This window comes from Sus scrofa, chromosome 6, assembly GCF_000003025.6.
Source record: "Sus scrofa isolate TJ Tabasco breed Duroc chromosome 6, Sscrofa11.1, whole genome shotgun sequence".
Classification (NCBI taxonomy): domain Eukaryota; kingdom Metazoa; phylum Chordata; class Mammalia; order Artiodactyla; family Suidae; genus Sus; species Sus scrofa.
The window spans coordinates 14,192,747-14,212,783 of NC_010448.4; the positions used below are offsets into that span (position 1 = coordinate 14,192,747).

General features: G+C 38.9%; 1 protein-coding gene across 1 annotated transcript in view; it reads right to left on the reverse strand.

Moving 5' to 3' along the window:
- Positions 1-20,037, reverse strand: part of HYDIN (HYDIN, axonemal central pair apparatus protein) — a 412,515-nt gene that overhangs the window by 297,471 nt on the left and 95,007 nt on the right. Inside the window, 1 exon segment of the mRNA XM_021093814.1 lies at positions 6,900-7,099. Coding sequence (XP_020949473.1) covers positions 6,900-7,099 — 200 coding nt within the window.

Below are 20,037 nucleotides of genomic sequence, written 5' to 3' on the forward strand. Positions count from 1 at the left end.
TTGTAGTGAGGATTAAAGGAGTCTAAAATGCTTGGAATAATGTCTGGCACATAGGAAATACTAAACAAATGTTTATGATTATTTTTGTTATTGCTATTGTTATCTTCTCTTTGGCAGTCCCTAAATGAAAAAGGAGCCAGAGGATGATCTTGGGTATTTAGATGAGTTCAAGTTTGTATCATTCTCCTTTCAATCCCTCACAATACTCTAGAAATACTATAAAAAATACACACAGGACCTAACACATCAATGGCCCCCTTCAGTGGACCACCATAATCTATGTAACAAACTTCAAAGTCCTAGATATTCAAGGGGCCACACGATCTTTTCCTATCCAGTTGTGGCCTTCTCATTAAACAGATACATCTGTCCAAATATCCTATACACCTGCCACACTCCACAACAGACTGGGGTTGGACAGAATGGGAGAGAGCTTTAGTCTCTCACCCTCGCCTTTCCTAGTACTGTACTTCCTCTCCCTTACAGCCAGACAGTGCCCCTCTTCATGGACATTCCAGAACTTCCAGAGTCACGTAGGAGCACTCACCATTTTCCATGTCATATTCCTTTCAAAGTCACACATCTCAGCCCAGACGCTAAATCACCTCTTAAGCAGACTCTTTAATGATTCTCCCTCTTAATAATGTCTCCTTCCTCTGAGAGGCTGTAACTTTAACTTTTACTTCTTTAGTTCACCTTGTACTATAATTAGTTTTCATGCCTGGCTCTATCAATAGCTAGAGACTCTTGAGATAAAGGAAAAGAGAAAGCAACCAAAATTTTACAAGCACCTACCTACTCTATGCTGGGTACTACACTGGGCACTTTATAGCTGTCAATCTTTTAATCCTTAAAAAGCCTTGAGAAAGCAGGTCTTATTATTTGCATTTGAGACATGAGAAAACAGATGCTCCAAAAAGGCAGGCCACTGGCCCAAAGCTACCCAACTAGGTAGTGGTAAAGCAGGGATGGAAGCCTGCCTTCAAGTTCAAGTTCCTTCTGCCTACCTCAAAAGCCCTCTGAATGTGGAAGCCACTGGGTTAGGTTCATCTTTGTGTCTCTCAGCACCTCATGCATAGATAGCTCTTTACTCCTAGGAGCCTCTTAAAGGAGGTTGCCAAATTAAATTATAATCAACTTTTAAAGGGAAATAAAAAATATCTCCAACCTTTAATTAATCTTTATAACATCTTGGAGGAAGAGAAAAAGGGCAGACTTTTGGTATCTCAAGAATCTTGATGGAAGATGAAGGCGAGTCTCACCATCTTGAAAGCTCTTTCCTTCTTCAGATTTCCCAGTTTCCTGCCTTTGGGAACAACACCGTAACATTTTCTTCTATCTCTGCTTCCCTACTTCCTAGTATTTTGCTTCCTACATTGTTCTTTCATTTTCTTTTCAAATATTTCTTAGCAGCAAAAGAACAGTTTTAAAATAAATTGGATAGTATTACATTAGAGAACCTAAGCTAATTTTCTATGCACAAAGAGACTCTTCTTAGGGCCTCCAGAAATCCTAATTCCATATAGTGGTAAGACAGTCTTTCATTGTGTGCTAATTGTTGAGCTTATATTACCCTCAACTTCTTCAGTAGTTAGAAAATCACCTGAGATAGCCATTGCTACTTAGAGCTGCCTAAGCTTCCTCAATAAATCAGACATTAATTGGATAGAGTATGCTACATTCTGATACTTAAACATTGTCTATAATTTGATTTTGTACTTCATTTTACTAAAGGCAGACAGGATGAATAGGCTGGAGAATATCAAGTACCAGAAAATGCTCTTTTAAGAGGTAAAAGGTATTGCTCCTCCAGGGTATAAGGCTGACTTTGTCTGCCAAAATGTTTGGTTTTCATATCACATCCTCATTAATACTGAATACTTGATTAAGGGAGGGAATGCAGGTTTGTGAAAAAACATGAGCCACGAGAAAGATTTTGAGTTTTTCTTTAATCCACTACGAACTGCTCTTAGGAACTAAAAACTATTCCATCCAAGTGATTCAATATTTTAGAAGAAGACTAAATATTGGTTCTATTATATTAAATACTGAATGTAATATTCATATTTTTCCTTCAGATAATCTTTCTTATTAACTGATTCTAAATTGAGGTTTTAGATTTTGAATTGCTTCTTAATCCTTTCTATTTTACTTTCCAAAATTAATCCTACCTTAATAGTCAAAGTTATTCTGGTACCTTCGAGAGTTTCAGGTCAAATTTGCAATAAAGTTGAAGAGTAATTGTTAACGTTCTCTGTATATTTTATAGCACATTGCGGCTCATTTTATTAGTGTAAAAAACATTATGCCTTTTTTTATAGTACTTGGAGCATGTTTTTTATTTTAAATTATTGTAGAGGTTTATAGTTGTAGCTCTGCCGTCATGATATATGGTTGGTTAGGCATCTTATAAACATTTATTGAGCACTTATTTATTCCAGACACTTTGCTAGAGGCTGGAGACATACAAATGAAAAGAGATACAATCCTTGCATTTAAGAAGCTTACATTCTAATGGGATCAACAGACACATAAAGCTTTATTTTTCATAATGTATATGAACCTAACCATTTATAATTTAACCATTAATTAAATCATTATTTCAGTGAAAAGAATATGATTTCTTTTTTAAACAATTTTCTGTGAGATATTATTTTTAACTGTATAGTGACTATAAAAGTAGCAAAATCATGACTATAAACCCTGGGTTTTTTCCTCCAAATTCTCAAACTGGATCCACTGCTCTACTATGTCTATTGACAATCACTTTGAAAGAGTGGTCCTTAACTACATTGTGTGTCTGGGCATCACAATCACACATGCGTTTTTTTGTTTTTTTGTTTTTTTGTTTTTTTTAGAATGGATACTTGTCAGGGAATCTCCCCAGAGATTCTGATCCCATACAGCACGACTACAAATTCATCATAACCTTTCTCATTGTAGTCGTTCGATTTCTCAGTAGCAAACAACAAAAGCCAATTCTGGCTAACTGAGATAGAAAAAGGATTTATTGGAAGGATTTGAGGTAGCTCACAGAACTGACATCATGGTTGGAAAACACTTATTTCGTGGAAGGAACATAAAACTACCATTTCATGCACAGTCTAAACAGGAAGACAAAAATAAATAGGAAATATAATTGAAAGACTTTGTTACAAAGCAGATGAAAACCAGAGAAACTCAGCATAAGGTGGTGAGAAAGCTCAGGGACTAGTGATAGCACTAAGCCATCACCACCACAGGGCTGGAGACAAAAGAAGTGGAGAATGAATTACCAGATCCTAGGGGCATGGCAGAAGTTGGGACCATGGCAGGTCTGTCTGCCTGGAGCTAGAATCATAAATGAGCTGCTGCTGCTTGCTGGGGACTCTGCTGAAATCAGAAATACTCTGGCTTCTTTCTACTTTCCAGTCTCCTTCCAGCTGGAATCCAGCAGTCCCTGGAGGCTGGTGGGGGCTAACACAGCCACAACTGATACTGAGCTGAGCCAGAGAAGGGTGAGGAATGGATCTGAGGGTAAATAAGCCCAGAACTGGCCCATGTTTGTCTTAATCCAGGTTTTGTTATTAATTTACTGGGGGAACTTGGATAAGTTATTTCCCTTCTCAGACTTTGGTTCTTCTGTCTGTAATATGGGAAGGTTGGACTAGAGTTTCTAATGCCATTATGATTCCTCAAGCTAGCCCTTGAGTTAGCTCACCGTTTTACCTTAGAAGTGTTTCTCTATTAGGAAAAGAGGATTCACATTCATAGTTACATGGAGAGAAAAGCTTTAGATTTTTTCCCTGCAATTTCACACTATTCAATTTGTGATTTTATTTCACTTTACATGAATGTAATATGTAAGAATTGGCATTTATGTGTAGTTTTTAAGATTCAGCCCAATAGTTCAGGAAGGTATGCTGCCTACACTTGTTTCTCCACCTTAGGTGGATTCTCTTTTTCATTAGAACAACATCACATATAAAAGGAAGTTTTTAATGTGTATTATGGATAGTGGTTATAAGAGATTTTTGTTAATCAAAAGAGCTTGGCTCTTGGTGAACCAGTTGAACAACTTGCTCTCCTCTCCTTCAATCAAAATACATGAGTCTCATCATTAAATAACAAACAAAGGCTGTATAAGCACTTTGAGAATGTTAGGAGACAATGATTTTCAAAAGAATTTTTCCTTTGCCTTTGATAGTTGATTTATCTAAAGTGGGTCAGTGTCCTGCTTCCATCTTGGGTAGAGAGAGCTGGAAAGAGTGTTTTTCCCCAACCCCCAAAATGAAAAAAACTAAATAAACAATAAAAATCATGATTTTTCTCAAACCTACCAGAAAGCTGAAGTTGCAGGGCAAACAAAAATGGACAATTTCCTGCTGCTAAAGGAGATGAGACATATGCAGACTATTGCACCTGTGGTGGACAGAACTTTCCTATGAGCAAAAGAAATGGTGAGAGAAGATGGAACAAAAGGAACACTTGAAGAGATAATGGCTGAGATTTTCTAAGAATAAAGAATTCAGGAAGTTCAGAGAATCTCACACAGGAGTTAAATCAAAACTAAATAAAAGCAAAATAAATCCTTAAAACAAAAACCAAAAACAAAATCCACACTTAGATATATCACATTCAAACTACTAAAAACCAAATATAAAGACAAAACCTTGAAGGCAGTTCAATAATTACATACAGAGGAACAAAGCTAGGAATCACAGCAGACTTCTCATTAGAAAAATGTAAGCCAAAAGACAATGATGTGGTATCTTCAAAGTACTAAGAAATGTGTATACATAACTGTCATTTCACAATTCTATATTGAGGAGAAATCTTTCAAAAAATGAAGCAAAATACCTTTTTTTCCAAGTAGACAAAAACCAAGAGACTTTTGACTACATCTAAGAAATATTAAAGCAGTTTTTTTAGCCAGAAAAAAAAAGTGATCCCAGATGGGAACTTGAATCGACATGAAATGGTTCAGAGATAGTGATGCTTCTGGGACACGAGGAAGAATAAACACAAATATCCTCCTGAGGAATGTGCCTCAATCCATATTCTGGCATCCCTGCTACTTAAATATGTCAGACCAAGTAGCCTCAAAATGCCTACACCAGAAAAGACATAGAACAGCTGGATAAAATATAACCTATATAAATGTGTATCTGAGCATGCAAAAAAAAAAAAAAGAAAAGAAAAAAAGAAAGAAAGAAAAAAAGCAAACCCACAGGGTTCAAAAACACAGAGGAAATAAAAACCAGAGCATTAATCCACTGATCCCTTGAAGTCTGGATTTTAACATTCCTGATGGAGCAGAAGACAAGGTCCTGGAATGGTCAAATCAGAAGGCTGGTAACAAAATCCCCATATACAACCAGGAAACTTGAAGGGCTACCAAAACATTCTCCCATTAGCACAAGGAAAAATAATGTCTATCTTAGTTGTGAGCAATGGAAACAAAGACTCTCTAGGGAATTCACAACTTTGAACATGTGTCTTAGGCAGGTTTGAGGTTTGGAATGCCTAAGTGAGGAAATTACCAGAGGTGGTCTATGTAGTCTATCCTTTGGGAACCAAGCAGAAGCAAATGCTAATCCTTTCTGGAGAGATGTGGCCTTAAACTAGCAAAGGATTCCACAAATAAAGCCCTTCTGGAAACAAGCTCATGATCCAGCTCAATACATGTACTATTTTTTAAAAGTCATAGAAGAGAACTCGACCCTCTATGTCCTGTCTTCTCAAGCTGGCCAATCTTCTTATGGCCCTGCTATTCAGCCAATGTCTTTGTGTCCCATAACAGTCGTTCTTTACCATCTTATAAGAGAGATCCTTGAGGGCAAAGATTGTCCTATCATATTTATATTGTCCCACAGTGTCTACTACACTGTAGCTATCCCATAAACAACCAGATTAAAATCGAACACCTTCATTTACTAGCTATGTGCTCTTGGGCACATATATACAACCTCTCTATCACTCAATTTTCTCATCTTCAAAGCCAGTAATAGCAGATTGAGTTCTTTTCATATCTCATCACTCTGAACTCTTCTTCTTCTGCCTCCTCCTCCTATTTTCAAAGATACTTGTGATTACACTGGGCCCACCCAGATAACCCAGGATAATCTCCCCATTTTAAAATCAGCTGATTAGCAGCCTTAATCACATCTACAACCCCCTTTGTCATGTAACACTACACATTCACAGATTCTGGGGATTAGGACATGCACATAGTTGAGGAGCCATTATTCTGTCCACTACAGCGGGCAGTAGCTCCTTTAAAGAAACAACAAAAGGAGAAACGTTTGCTATATTTCACTTACTATATACAGCAGTTTATGTTTATTATTTCATTTGTTCCTCACAACAACCCTATAAAGTGGCTACTACATGTTTCCCCATTTTTCAGATGACAAAACTGTGGGTGGCCCCTAAACTGGAAAAGACAAAGAAATGGATCCTCCCCTCGTGCCTTCAGAAAGGAACACAGATTTGCTGACACTTGGATTTTAGTCCAGTGAGGCTTCTGATTTACTGAAACGCTGAATAATAAATTTGTGTTGTTTTAAGCCATGAAGTTTACGGTAATTTGTTACAGTAGCAGTAGAAAATTAATACAGCCAGTTACGAAGTTCTGTCAAAACAAAATATGTTTATTAATAGGTTCCCATGAGCCATTCTCCATGCTAAATAGAAAGACTCCTATCTAGCATTTCAGAAAACCATCCGTGCCTAAACAGGTAACCTTGAATTTTGGTTTCCTCATGGGATGAAGAGGAGGTCTGTCCCACATCAGTGAAGTCTCCCAGCCCTGCAACTGAAGACTATAAAAAGCATTTGCATTCTGACTGCTATTCTATACTTGTGCTGATGAGATTTAGCAAGAATCAATCGAAAACAAGAGCTGAAGGAATGCATACCTATGAGTTTTGATATGAAACACAGCATCCTTGTTGCCAATGTTTCGCACCAGCAGAATCTTCTGAGTGCTGTATTTGACGGGGCAAGTAGAAAAATTCAGCATGTCAGGAAAATCTAGGATGGCTCGTGCACCTCTAGCTCTGATGGGCACAATAAACTTTTCTCTTTCAGTAACGCAGGTCAACATATGAGCATAATCCTACAATAGAAGGGTACAATCATTACGTGTGGAAATACTAACATGATTGAAATAATTGCAAGAAATATGGCTCTATGCCAAGCACCTTGCAAAAACAACTTAATATATGAAAACTTCTAAAGATAATTATAGATGTACTTTCAATGAGATACTCTATTCTGAAAGAAAGAGAACAGTTCAAGTATTAAATCTACAAGCCAAAAGAGGTGCTTATGTTTCTTGTGTTTCCCAGATATTAGGTGGGAAGCAGAATAGGTGGGGAGGCACATTCTTCTTTAGATCAGAGGAGGTTCTCACCAGTTCCTCCACATCCTCCTTCTTAACTCCACCTGCTTATCCTTTATGCCCATGTGTTAGACGGATGGTTGCAATTAATGGTCTCTCTATGATCGCACTCTTCAATATGACTGCACAAAGCTTCTCCATCATGAGTGGAGTCTGTTTATTCACCCTATGCTTTGACCAATGGAATGTGTTAGAAGCTAGGCAATGCTAGTTCCAAGCAAATGTTTCAAGAAGCTTTAGGCATTTCCAGTCTTGCTCTCGAAACTCTGCCATGTAAACAAGCCTGGTCTAGCGAGCTGTAGAATGAGAGCCCCAGTGTCACAGCCAGAGCCCTGCTAGGCCAGCTTATGGCCCCAGATATGTGAGAGACCCTAGCCAAGTTAAGTGGAGTTACCTACTCAACTCACCAGTGGGCCCAGTCAAGATCAGTTAAACCATAGACTTATGAGCCATAATAATTGAATTTGGGAGTGGTCTGTTATTATACAACAATAGCTAACTGATACACAGCCGATTTTGAACTTCACCCCTTGTGCAAAGCCATTACTGATTATTCCAAATCTGGGCATCTATCATCCCCAGTCTTGAGTCTAGATATAACAGAAAAGCTGAACAAAGTAACTCTTTATCTCCTCTCATAAGATAGAAAAATGGAACTCTCATTCTTAAGGTAACAAAGTTAAAAATAAACCCTCGTCAGGAGTTCCTGTCATGGCGCAGTGGTTAACGAATCCGACTAGGACTAGGAACCATGAGGTTGCGGGTTCAGTCCCTGCCCTTGCTCAGTGGGTTAACGATCCAGCGTTGCCGTGAGCTGTGGTGTAGGTTGCAGATGCAGCTCAGATCCCGTGTTGCTGTGGCTCTGGCGTAGGCCGGAGGCTACAGCTCCGATTAGACCCCTAGCCTGGGAACCTCCATATGCTGTGGCAGTGGCCCAAGAAATAGCAAAAAAAGACAAAATAAATAAATAAATAAACCCTCATCAGCAAGCAAATATGAATGTGAAAGGAAAGAGTTAACAGTCCCCTCAAGCAAAGGTCAGAAGTCACCTTGAAAAGAATGTGCTGTCTAACCAGGTCCATTTGCCTTTATTTTTTTTTTTTCCTTTCATAATTATTTTTTTATTACTAAATGAATTTTATTACATTTATAGGTGTACAACAATCATCACAACCAAATTTGCCTTTATTAAGTTTCCCCATCACTTTCGTGTATGTTTTGGCTACAAGGCAATCTTGCTAAATATGAATTCCTCTTGGAAGCCAGGTTTCCTTTTGGTAGTCATGTCGTAAATGCTTTTCAGTGCTAGGGAGGTTTGAAAAAAACTCTTGGGACTTCAGGCATAGAGCAGGAATGGGAATGTCTGACACACTGATTGACATATAGACCTGGTCATGCACTCAATTTCTTTAAACCCAAGGGACAAGTGGAAAGCAGTAGTATCACAAATTAGTTTATTCATTGAACCACGGTTATTAAATGTTTAGGCACCAGGCATTGAGCAGGGTCTGGGCATACAACTGAGCAGTAAACACAGACAAGGATCACTTTGAGCTTACAAAGCAATGGAGGAGATAAAGAACAAGTAAAGAAAGCATATCTCATGTACAATGTAATACATATACCAGGAGATATAAAGGTAAAATCACCAGGAATGCTTCCACGACAGAGCCTTTACATCTGCTTCTGTTGTAGTCTCTCTGACTGCTTGCACTCAAACTCATACTCAGCAGCCCAGCCAGCATCTCACTGGATACAAACTGGCCCAAAGCAAAGCCCCTGAGTAATGCCACTGCCTATAACTGTGCATAAAGATACTCTACCAAGGGGAGGAATGGGGCCTGAAATCCAGTCCACTCTGCTGGCTCCAAGTGCATCAGCCCAGAGGGGGAGCCTTTTCTCATAAACCCACAAAGGCTCCACAATGCCAAATGAAGTTCGGCTCATGCCCTTCCTTCCACCCTAAATCTGTTCCCTCACTGACTCCCCATCTTGGTGCTGGCATCTCCATCCTTCCAGTGGCCTGGATTTAAGACCCTGGAATGAGGCATCCTAGATTACTCCATTCCTCACTTTCTCAGGAAACACTGTAGAACTGACATTCAAAATACATCCAGACCTTGATCACTTTTCACTGCCTCCACCCTGCCCCACCCCCGGCCCTAGCCACCCCCATCTTCCCTGGTCTGAATGGAATCTTTATTTTAACCCTGACTCCTCTAAAATCTCTTTTCCACACAAAGGTCAGAGGGATCCAGTTATAAGTCAGCTCAGGAAGCCCTCCATTCAAAATGTCTCAAGCAGAGAGCTGGGGTGCTCTGAGTGCTATGGCCCAGCACGCCTGTCACTTCCCCAGCCAAATCTCCCTTCCTCCCCCACTTGCTCCTCTGCTCTGGCTCCAGCTTCTTGCTGCTCCTTGAGCATTCGAGAGATGCTCTACCTTCAGAGCCTTCAAACATGACGTCCACTCCCTCCAGAATACTCTTCCCTCTGGTTATTCACTTTGCTCACTCCCTCACCTCCTTCAGGACGTTGCACAAGGTCCATTTTCTCCCTGAGGCCTCCCCTGATTGCCCTATTTTAAACTTAACTCTCCCTCTCCTGTCCCATCACTCCCTAGCCTTTCACCTGCCTTTGTTTCCCCAAAGCCATCTAACATACTATATATTTTACGCATTTACTGAGTCTACTGTTTGCTTCTCCCCAGTATCTCCGTGTCAACAGATATTTTGCCCATCGTATTAACAGACCTCACATATCCAGTGCCTTGAACAGGGCCTGGTGCTTAGTAAATATTCAACAAATATTTGCTGAAGACATGCAAATGAGTAACATAATGCTGACCGAAGAGAAATAAAGCATGATAAGAGGATAGAGAGTGAGTGGAGAAAGGCCTTTATGAGGAGGTGCCATGTTCAGCAGAGACCTAAGTGAAATGAGAAATGAAGCCCTGGGGGTGAGTGGTAATCTGGGCAGAGCGTGATTCAGAGCCTGGCCAGAGGGGAGCAAGGTAAGGAGAGGTTAGAGATACAGCAAGGAGGTTGAGGGGGGCAGATCACACAGGATCTTGTAAGCCACTGGTCGGACCTGAGGATGGCTGAAAACATTAACGAGGCTGAAAGCTGATCATGATGCACCTGGTTTATGTTTTAGAAGAATCACTGGTTGCTATATAGACAACAGACTAAAGGAAGGTAAGGTGAAAAGAGGATGGCCAGTTAGGAAGCCATTGCAGCAGTCCAGGCAAGAGATGACAGTGACCTGGCCTAGGGCAGTAAATTCATAGCCTAGTGCTTGGCGAGTAGTAAGCACTTTATAAATGTTGACTGTCATTACTAAAATGTTGCATAAAGTACAATGATTTGTATAAGGTACATAGGAAAAACTCAATTTGTGTTTACACCTTTGTTACAAAAATAAATGATAAATCCTGGTAATGATAATGATAATAGGACAAGATAATATCAGAAAACAAGAATGATTTAGAAAATAAAATTTGGTAAAGTGATAATGTGGTGAGGTGCTGCTTTTAAGTAGAACAACCAAAGAGGCCTTCCTGAGGAGGTGACCTTTGGATGGAGGCCTGAAGAGCCAAAGCATCCAGTCAGAAGAGATCTAGGAATGAAGTGTTCCTGGTAAGGGAAGTTGCAAACGAAAAGGTCCTAAGGTAGAGCAAGCAATAAAAATTAATGGACAGTATCCATGAAATCTATTAAAACTGCATGGTAATACCAGGCTCAAAAATTATGCTGTTCATGGAGTTCCCCTTCCTGGCTCAGCGGTTAACGGACCCGACTAGGATCCATGAGGATGCAGATTCAATCCCTGGCCTCATTCAGTGGGTTAAGGATCCATGGTTACTGTGAGCTGTGGTGTAGGTTTCAGACACAGCTCAGATCCTGTGTTGCTACGGCTGTGGTGTAGGTGGGCAGTTACAGCTCCTATTCAACCCCTAGCCTGGGAACTTCCACGTGCCATTAGTGCAGCCCGAAAAAAAAAAGAGAAAAAAAAGAAAAACAAAAAGAAAATTATGCTACTCAGATACAAGGAAGTACAAATTACATGAAGCACATTTGATCCTAGAAAACCCCACAGATTTCAACACAAAACAGTCTAGTCTGATTAAAATCAGAATCCTAAAGAGATAAGTACTGTTTTCATTTTTTCTTAGGAGCTCAAACCCAGCAAGCAAAGGTTTTGTTGGGAATTAGAAACTGGAAAGATGCTGGCACATGTGGAAACTTAATATTAACTGAGGCTTTGAGAGAAAGAACAAAAGATGCTGCAGAATCCAGCATGAGAGGTGATCCCTGAGTAATTTATCCTATGTTTACAGATTCTGCCTTTATTCTATAAGGAACTGAAGACAGCTGAAAATAGCTTCGGAAGCCAATTGAAATATTCATAGAGATGTTTTCAAATCTTTTCAGATTTCCAAATGAGTAAGATCTGAAGTCTGATCAGAATTATATGTTTTATTCATAATCAGTTCACATGCTCATAAAAGAATACGAAGAAATTCCTTAAGCAGCTCCTTAAAAATGTATTCCAATCTCTGAAGTTCTATATTTAATATGACTATATTAGATTATATAATATATGCTCATATATTGCTCTACTGGCTTAAAATTAAATCAGATGTTATGACTTTGGAGGCTTTGTCAGCCCGCAAGCTAAGCAATTTACTTCGGTTGATGGACTTCCTTCCACTGTATTTAAATTCAGAGCAATCAGGTCACCATTCAGCACCAAAATACTTATTCCAAGCCTTTCCCCTCGATTAGGAGAGACTTAGCCATGAATTACTTTAGATCCCAAAATGTTATCCTATATAACAATGGTCTCCAGATGAAATTTCCAATCCACTTTTTTATCCATTAGCCTTCCTTCCATCAGGTCTATCTTCCAAACTTAAAAAAAAAAAAAAAAAAGCAGTGAATATGAAAATGGCAGATTTGACTCTGAAGGCTGGAAAGAATGTATCTGGATTTTATATTAGCTCCATGATAGAAAGCAAGCATGGCAATAATTCTGTCCTTTAAAGTCTCAGGCAAAGGAAAATGCTGTCTTCTGCTGCAGCAAATGACTCCCCAGGCAATCAAGGGCGAGCACAGCCAGCGTGGTTAAACCCTCTCAATCCTCTTTCCGCCTTTTCTCCACTCCTGAACTTGATGGTGGAATAGCTAGCACAGAGTAAAACCAGATTTGATTAGGACGTAGGGCATTTAATACTCACTGCCCTGAAAAACATTATAAATTCCCTAACCAGTTAAAACTACTTATTTTTTAGTATCTTCTCAATCAGAAATTCACCTCTCAAAAGGGAAGAATCAGTTCTCAAGTCCTAATCAGTTTAAAAACAAGACTGATATGTCTCAGGAGCCTTACCCTTCGCCACTCTGACTCTTCATATGACTTGGCTGGGATCTCGGCCTCCGAGCGGGCATCTACACTTCTCCAGCTATTAAAAGGGAATGACCTCTGGCCTTTGGCTTGTAAAGAGATCTGAGGACTTCTGGATTTATTTTGACAACTTTTATGATTAGTATATGATAATGTGGTTACTCCATGATCCGTGTACAAATCATCCACTTAAGGCAATTAATTTCCTCTTTAGCTTTGCTTTCTAGGTTACCTTAAATGTACCAATATATCTGTATCTACACCCATACACCCTGTCTTCATTCCTGTTCTTATCTAAGACCAACCCCTTTCCTTGTGCACTAGGTTTTCTTTCTTTCTTTCTTTCTTTCTTTCTTTCTTTCTTTCTTTCTTTCTTTCTTTTTCTTTCTTTCTCTCTCTCTCTCTCTCTTTCTTTCTTTCTTTCTTTCTTTCCTTCCTTCCTTCTTTCTTCTCTTTCCTCCCTTCCTTCCTTCCTTCCATCCTTCCTTCTTTCTTTCTCTGCCCACACCTACAGCATATGGAAGTTCCCAGGCTAGGGGTCAAATAGGAGCTGCAGCTGCCAGTCTACATCACAGCCGCAGCAACCTTGGATCTGAGACACTTCTGTGACCTACATCATAGCTTGTGGCAACACTGGACCCTTAACCTAATGAGTGAGGCCAGGGATTGAACCCACATCTTCATGGACACACTGTCAGGTCTTCAACATGCTGAGCCACAACGGGAACTCCTTGTGCACTAGGTCTTAATCCCTTTTGCTTCACTTAGAATTTTCCTGAAGCATCAATTTTCCCTATTTACTGAACATTCACTCATCATCTTGTAACAATGCTCGGATAGCCTTGTCTTAAATATTAAACAACATACCTCCGGTGCCAACATTCACCCCCAACTACTGCCCATTTTTTAGGTGAGGGACCTTATCATCTAGAGACAAACAATGACATATTTACAGTTGAAATGATGTATAGGACTTGCCTCAAAATCCTCATGAGCAGGGGACAGGATGATGAAGCAAGACTGGTCATCCACAGAGAGCTTGAAAATCTGGGTGATGACACTTCTCTATGCTCTTCTCTATGCTTTTACATATGGGTGAAAGTTTCCATAATAAAAATATTTTAAATACTTTACAGTGGCTTTCTATTCTACTTTGCATGATTTCTAAGACCTCGTAGCCTCACTCTCTACAAACCTTGTCTCCTACCATTTTCCCAGCAGCTCCCTCTGCTCCAGCCACACTGGCCTTGTAATTCCCAGACCTGCTGCCAGACATGTGTCTGTCAAGGGCCTTTGTAAGTGCTGTTCACGCTCCCAGACAAATATCTTCCCTCACATAGCTGCAGGGCTTACCTGAGTTCTCTGACCAAATGTTCCCCCACTGGACAAGTCTCCCCTGATCTTCCTACTGAAAGGAAACAGTCCCACTTTCTATCACTCTGTGTTCTCTATCATATCAATATCGGACATTGAATGATACATTCATTTATTCATTGCGGAACACAAGCTCCATGAAGGCCAAACTTCTACCCACCACTGGATCCTGGCCCTAGCACAGAGTAAGCGAAGTAATATTATTCATTTTAATCTTTATTCGCCTACTAAAAGGTTGAAGAAGAAGGAACACTCCCAAAGACATTCTATGAAACCACCATCACCCTAATTCCAAAAGCAGACAAAGATACCACCAAAAAAGAAAACTATAGGCCAATATCTTTAATGAATGTAGATGCAAAAATTCTCAACAAAATTTTATCCAGCCAAATCCAACAACATATCAAAAAGATCGTACACCATGACCAGTTGGAATTCATCTCAGGTTCACAAGGATGGTTCAACATATGCAAATCAAACAACGTCATCCACCACATTAACAAAAGAAAAGTTAAAAACTACATAATCATCTCAATAGATGCAGAAAAAGAATTTGACAAAGCCCAACATCCATTCATGATAAACACTCTCACCAAAGTGGGTATAGAGGGAACATTCTCTAACATAATCAAAGCCAATTATGACAAACCCACAGCAAATATAATTCTCAATGGAGAAAAGCTGAAAGCCTTCCCACTAAAATCTGGAATAAGCCAAGGATGCCCACTCTCACCACCATTATTCAACACAGTACTGGAAGTCCTAGCCACAGCAATCAGACAAACAAAAGAAATAAAAGGCATCCAAATAGGAAGAGAAGAGGTAAAACTGTCACTGTATGCAGATGGCATGATACTATATATAGAAAACCCTAAGGACTCAACCCAAAAACTACTTGAACTGATCAACAAATTCAGCAAAGCAAGATATAAGATTAACATTCAGAAATCAGTCGCATTTCTGTATACTAACAATTAAACTTTAGAAAAGGAATATAAAAACACAATACCTTTTAAAATTGAACCCCAAAAAATCAAATACCTGAGAATACACCTGACCAAGGAGGTAAGGGACTTATACACTGAGAACTATAAAACATTAATCAAAGAAATTAAAGAAGATTTAAAGGAATGGAAAGATATTCCTTGCTCTTGGGTTGGAAAAATTAATATTGTAAAAATGTCTATACTACCTAAAGCAGTCTACAGATTCAAAGCAATCCCTATCAAACTACCCAGGACATTTTTCACAGAACTAGAACAAACCATCCAAAAATTCATATGGAACCACAAAAGACCCAGAATCGCCAAAGCAATTCTGAAGAACAAAAACAAAGCAGGAGGCATAACTCTCCCAGACTTCAGGCAATATTACAAAGCCACTGTAATCAAGACAGTGTGGTACTGGTACCAGAACACACATACAGACCAATGGAATGGAATAGAGAACCCAAAAATAAACCCAGACACCTATGGTCACTTAATCTTTGACAAAGGAGGCAAGAATATAAAATGGGAAAAAGACAGTCTTTTCAGCCAGCATTGCTGGGAAACCTGGACAGCTACATGCAAATCGGTGAAACTAGAACACACCCTCATACCATGCACAAAAATAAACTCAAAATGGCTAAAAGACTTACATATAAGACAGGACACCGTCAAACTCCGGAAGAGAACATAGGCAAAACATTCTCTGACATCAACCTTATGAATATGTTCTCAGGTCAGTTTCCCAAAGCAACAGAAATAAAAGCAAAAATAAACCAGTGGGACCTAATCACACTGAGAAGCTTTTGCACAGCAAAGGAAACCAAAAGAAAACAAAAAGACAACTTACAGAATGGGAGAAAACAGTTTCAAACGATGCAACTGAAAAGGGCTTACTCTCTAAAATATACAAACAACTTATACAACTCAACAGCAAAAAAGCCAACAACCCAATCAAAAAATGGGCAAAAGACCTGAATAGACATTTCTCCAAGGAAGATATACAGAAGGCCAACAAGCACTTGAAACAATGCTCAACATCCCTGATTATTAGAGAAATACAAATCAAAACTACCATGAAATACCACCTCACACCAGTCAGAGTGGCCATCGTTAATAAGTCCACAAATAACAAATGCTGGAGGGGGTGTGGAGAAAAGGGAACCCTCCTGCACTGTTGGTGGGAATGTAAGCTGGTACAACCGCTATGGAGAACAGTATGGAGGTACCTTAGAAAATTATACATAGAACTACCATATGACCCAAAAATTCCACTCTGGAGCATATATCCAGACAAAACTCTCCTTAAAAAAGACACATGCACCCCCATGTTCATTGCAGCTCTATTCACAATAGCCAAGACATGGAATCAACCTAAATGTCCACTGACGGATGACCGGATTAGGAAGATGTGGTGTATATATACACAATGGAATACTATTCAGCCATCAAAAAGAACAAAATAATGCCATTTGCAGCAACATGGATAGAGCTAGAGACCCTCATCCTGAGTAAAGTAAGTCAGAAAGAGAAAGACAAATACCATATGATATCACTTATATCTGGAATCTAATATACGACACAAATGAACTTTTCCACAGAAAAGAAAATCATGGACTTGGAGAATAGACTTATGGTTGCCAAGGGGGAAGGGAAGGGAGTGGGAAGGACTTGGAGCTTGGGGTAAATAGATGCAGAATGTTGCCTTCAGGATGGATTGGCAATGGGATCCTGCTGTGTAGCACTGGGAACTCTGTCTAGTCACTTACGATGGAGCATGATAATGTGAGAAAAAATAATATATACATGTAAGTGTAACTGGGTCACAATGCTGTATCGTACAAAATATATATATATATAAATAAAAGGTAAAAAAATATGTGTATACTAATCTATCAAGAGTTCTTCAAAGCGAGAATGCCTAAGATCCTCATTAGCCGTATTGTAAAATGCTATGCATCAGATCCAGAAAGCTAGAAAGTAGTGATGTGACGCACTGAAGATACCAAAAAAAAAAAAAAGGGGGAGGAAACATTCTTAAAGAAGACTTCTTAGACATCTTTCTCAGGGTTGAAATGACGGAGTAAAAGTTAACTTCTAATATATTCATGGCACAAAAAGATATTTGAGTCTCCTTTTTATATGCTTGCTTGCTTTTGTCATCTGTAGGCCATCCTCAAGTTAAGGAAACTACCTTATATTTTCTTGAGATTAACCTACTTATCTCACTTGGCAAGTATTTACTGCATACTTCCTATACCTTAGGCCCTTGCTAGGCACTGAGGTTACAGGGGCAACCCAGACAGAACTACAGAAGGCAAATTCCAGGAAGGAAGAAAGCTAAATCCCTATCATTATTTCTGTCAACAAAAATCGTTGATTGTGGAAAATGTTATGATGTGTGTACTTTAATTCAAAATGGGGTACGCCAATTCATTACTTTTGATACTGACACAGAAAAATATGTTGGAGTTCCTGTCATAGCTCAGTGGCTAACGAATCCAACTAGGAACCATGAGGTGGCAGGTTCAATCCCTGGCCTTGCTCACAGGGTTAAGGATCGGCATTGCCATGAGCTGCAGTGTAGGTTGCAGATGTGGCTCAGATCCCGCGTTGCTGTGGCTCTGGCATAGGCTGGTGGCTACAGCTCCGATTAGACGTCTAGCCTGGGAACTTCCACATGCAGGGGCAGCTGCCCAAGAAATGGCAAAAAAAAAAAAAAAAAAGACAAAAAAAAGAAAAAGAAAATATGTTAACGTTTTTCTACACTTCTGGGCTGTGTTTTTTAAATTTCATAGTAACACATCAAGAAACTATTTCCACAACAAACTAGGTATTTTCTCAAAACATAACTGAGCAATAAAACTGCATCATTCATAATTCCTCCAAACTACTGCTACTATTTCCATATGCCAACACTATTACAAACAGATGCTTTCTTAACTTTAACTTTCTTTACTTAACTTTCTTTACTTAAGCCCAGGGCAGTACTCAGTTTTGCTATCCTATAAAAGCCTGTACTCCTTTTCATAGTGAAGATTCAAATTTAAGAGACCAAGAAAAATGCTAGGCTCCAGAATTCTACAATGTTATGATAACATTGACTATTACACTTCAACTGTCCATGACATGTAAACTAGGATTAGTAGATAAATAACATATCCAAGCTTTTTTTTTTTTTTTTGAATTCTGTGTGAGAAAAATAAGGAAAGCCAAAGTGAATTTGCTGCACCTGTTCTCAGTACTTGGCTTTCTTAAATTTCCAGCAAGCTAGATTAATAGATGACAGGAAAAAAATGTAAATTGCATTATCATCTTCGACATGCTAATATACATGGGCGCTGAAAATCCAACTGAAAAGCAACTGTCTTATTAAACTGTGGCATGCTGCAATTTACATATCTCAACCTCCAGATGTGAGGAGGGTAAATGAGAATGGAGTTTGTTCAGATCAGCAGGGGAGAAGGAGGAAAAATACATATGTACATTGGCCATCAATTGGCCAACTGGAGAAAAACTGACACAGTGATAGGATTGACTTTTATTCTTCCTAAAATAAAGCTGGCTCTAGCAACTGCTCTGGAGCAGCCCTAAAGACAGCATGGCTTACCCTAGCTGGTCATTCTGTACACAGCCCTGTTGGTCTTACAACAGTAAGAGTGAATATAGATGCCCAGACGGCTGAAAAATTACTGGAACGGAGCCCTAATGGTGGTGCAAGGGTGGCAGAATATTTTCAGGAAAAAAGGGCCAGAAGGAGCTTCTGCAAATACCACCATCGGTTTTAGACAGTCAGCAAAAGAAAAAATCACTCCATCCTTAGAAAAATAAATTATGTCAATTATTTTATAGCTTCGAGATCAATCCACCACAAAATTCTAATGTATCCCAAACTGGATAAACTCCTTACAGGAAGCCATTATTTTCACTCTAAGTCTCTTCATACATGCATGTAACCTCTGAAAAGTTTCAAATAATTAAAAGAAGAAATAGTAAAACAACATTTAACTTAATTTTTTTTAATTAGGGCTTTCCCAATAGACCATAGGCACTGTTGGTGAAATGGAATAGTTACGAGGACAGCAAACTGGGAGTAAAATAAGCAGCCACAAATGGACCTAGAGACTATCATACTGGGCAATAAGTCAGGAAGAGAAAGACAAATGCCATATGACATCCCTTATACGGGGAATCTAAAATACAACACACATTAACTTATCTCTGCAACAAAAACAGACTCAGATACAGAGAACAGATTTATGGTTGCTAAAGGAAGGGAACATTGGGAGTTCGGGATTAGCAGAGGCAATCTATTCTATAAAGGATATGCATATGTTATCCAACCATAACAAGATCCTAATATACAGCATAGGGAACTATACTGAATATCCTGTCATAAACCATCAGAGAAAAGAATATGAAAAAATACATATCTGTGTGTATATAACCGAGTCACTTTGCTGCACAGCAGAAATTAATACAACATTGAAAATCAACTATACCTCATAACATTTTTTAAAAAGATAAACAACTATGAAATAAAGCACAGTAATAATTCTCCATGGAAATGCTGGCATTTCATGTGTGTAAAGTAAATATCAACTTATCTAAAATATATTTCAATTATTTATTTGTTGTATAGATAAGCAATAATAAAATATCTCTCCCTTTGCTTTTAGCTTTTGATTAGGGAAAATTTAAAACATATACAAATGAAACAGAACAGCACAACAAATACCATGTACCCATCCCCCAGGTTCAACAGTTACTAACATTCTGTCATTCTGGCTTCATCTGTACCTCCATCCATTCCCCTTTCTATTGTGATTATTATATTTTTTTAAGTTTTTAAGGTGAAATTTAGATATACTGGAAAGCAAAAATATTAAA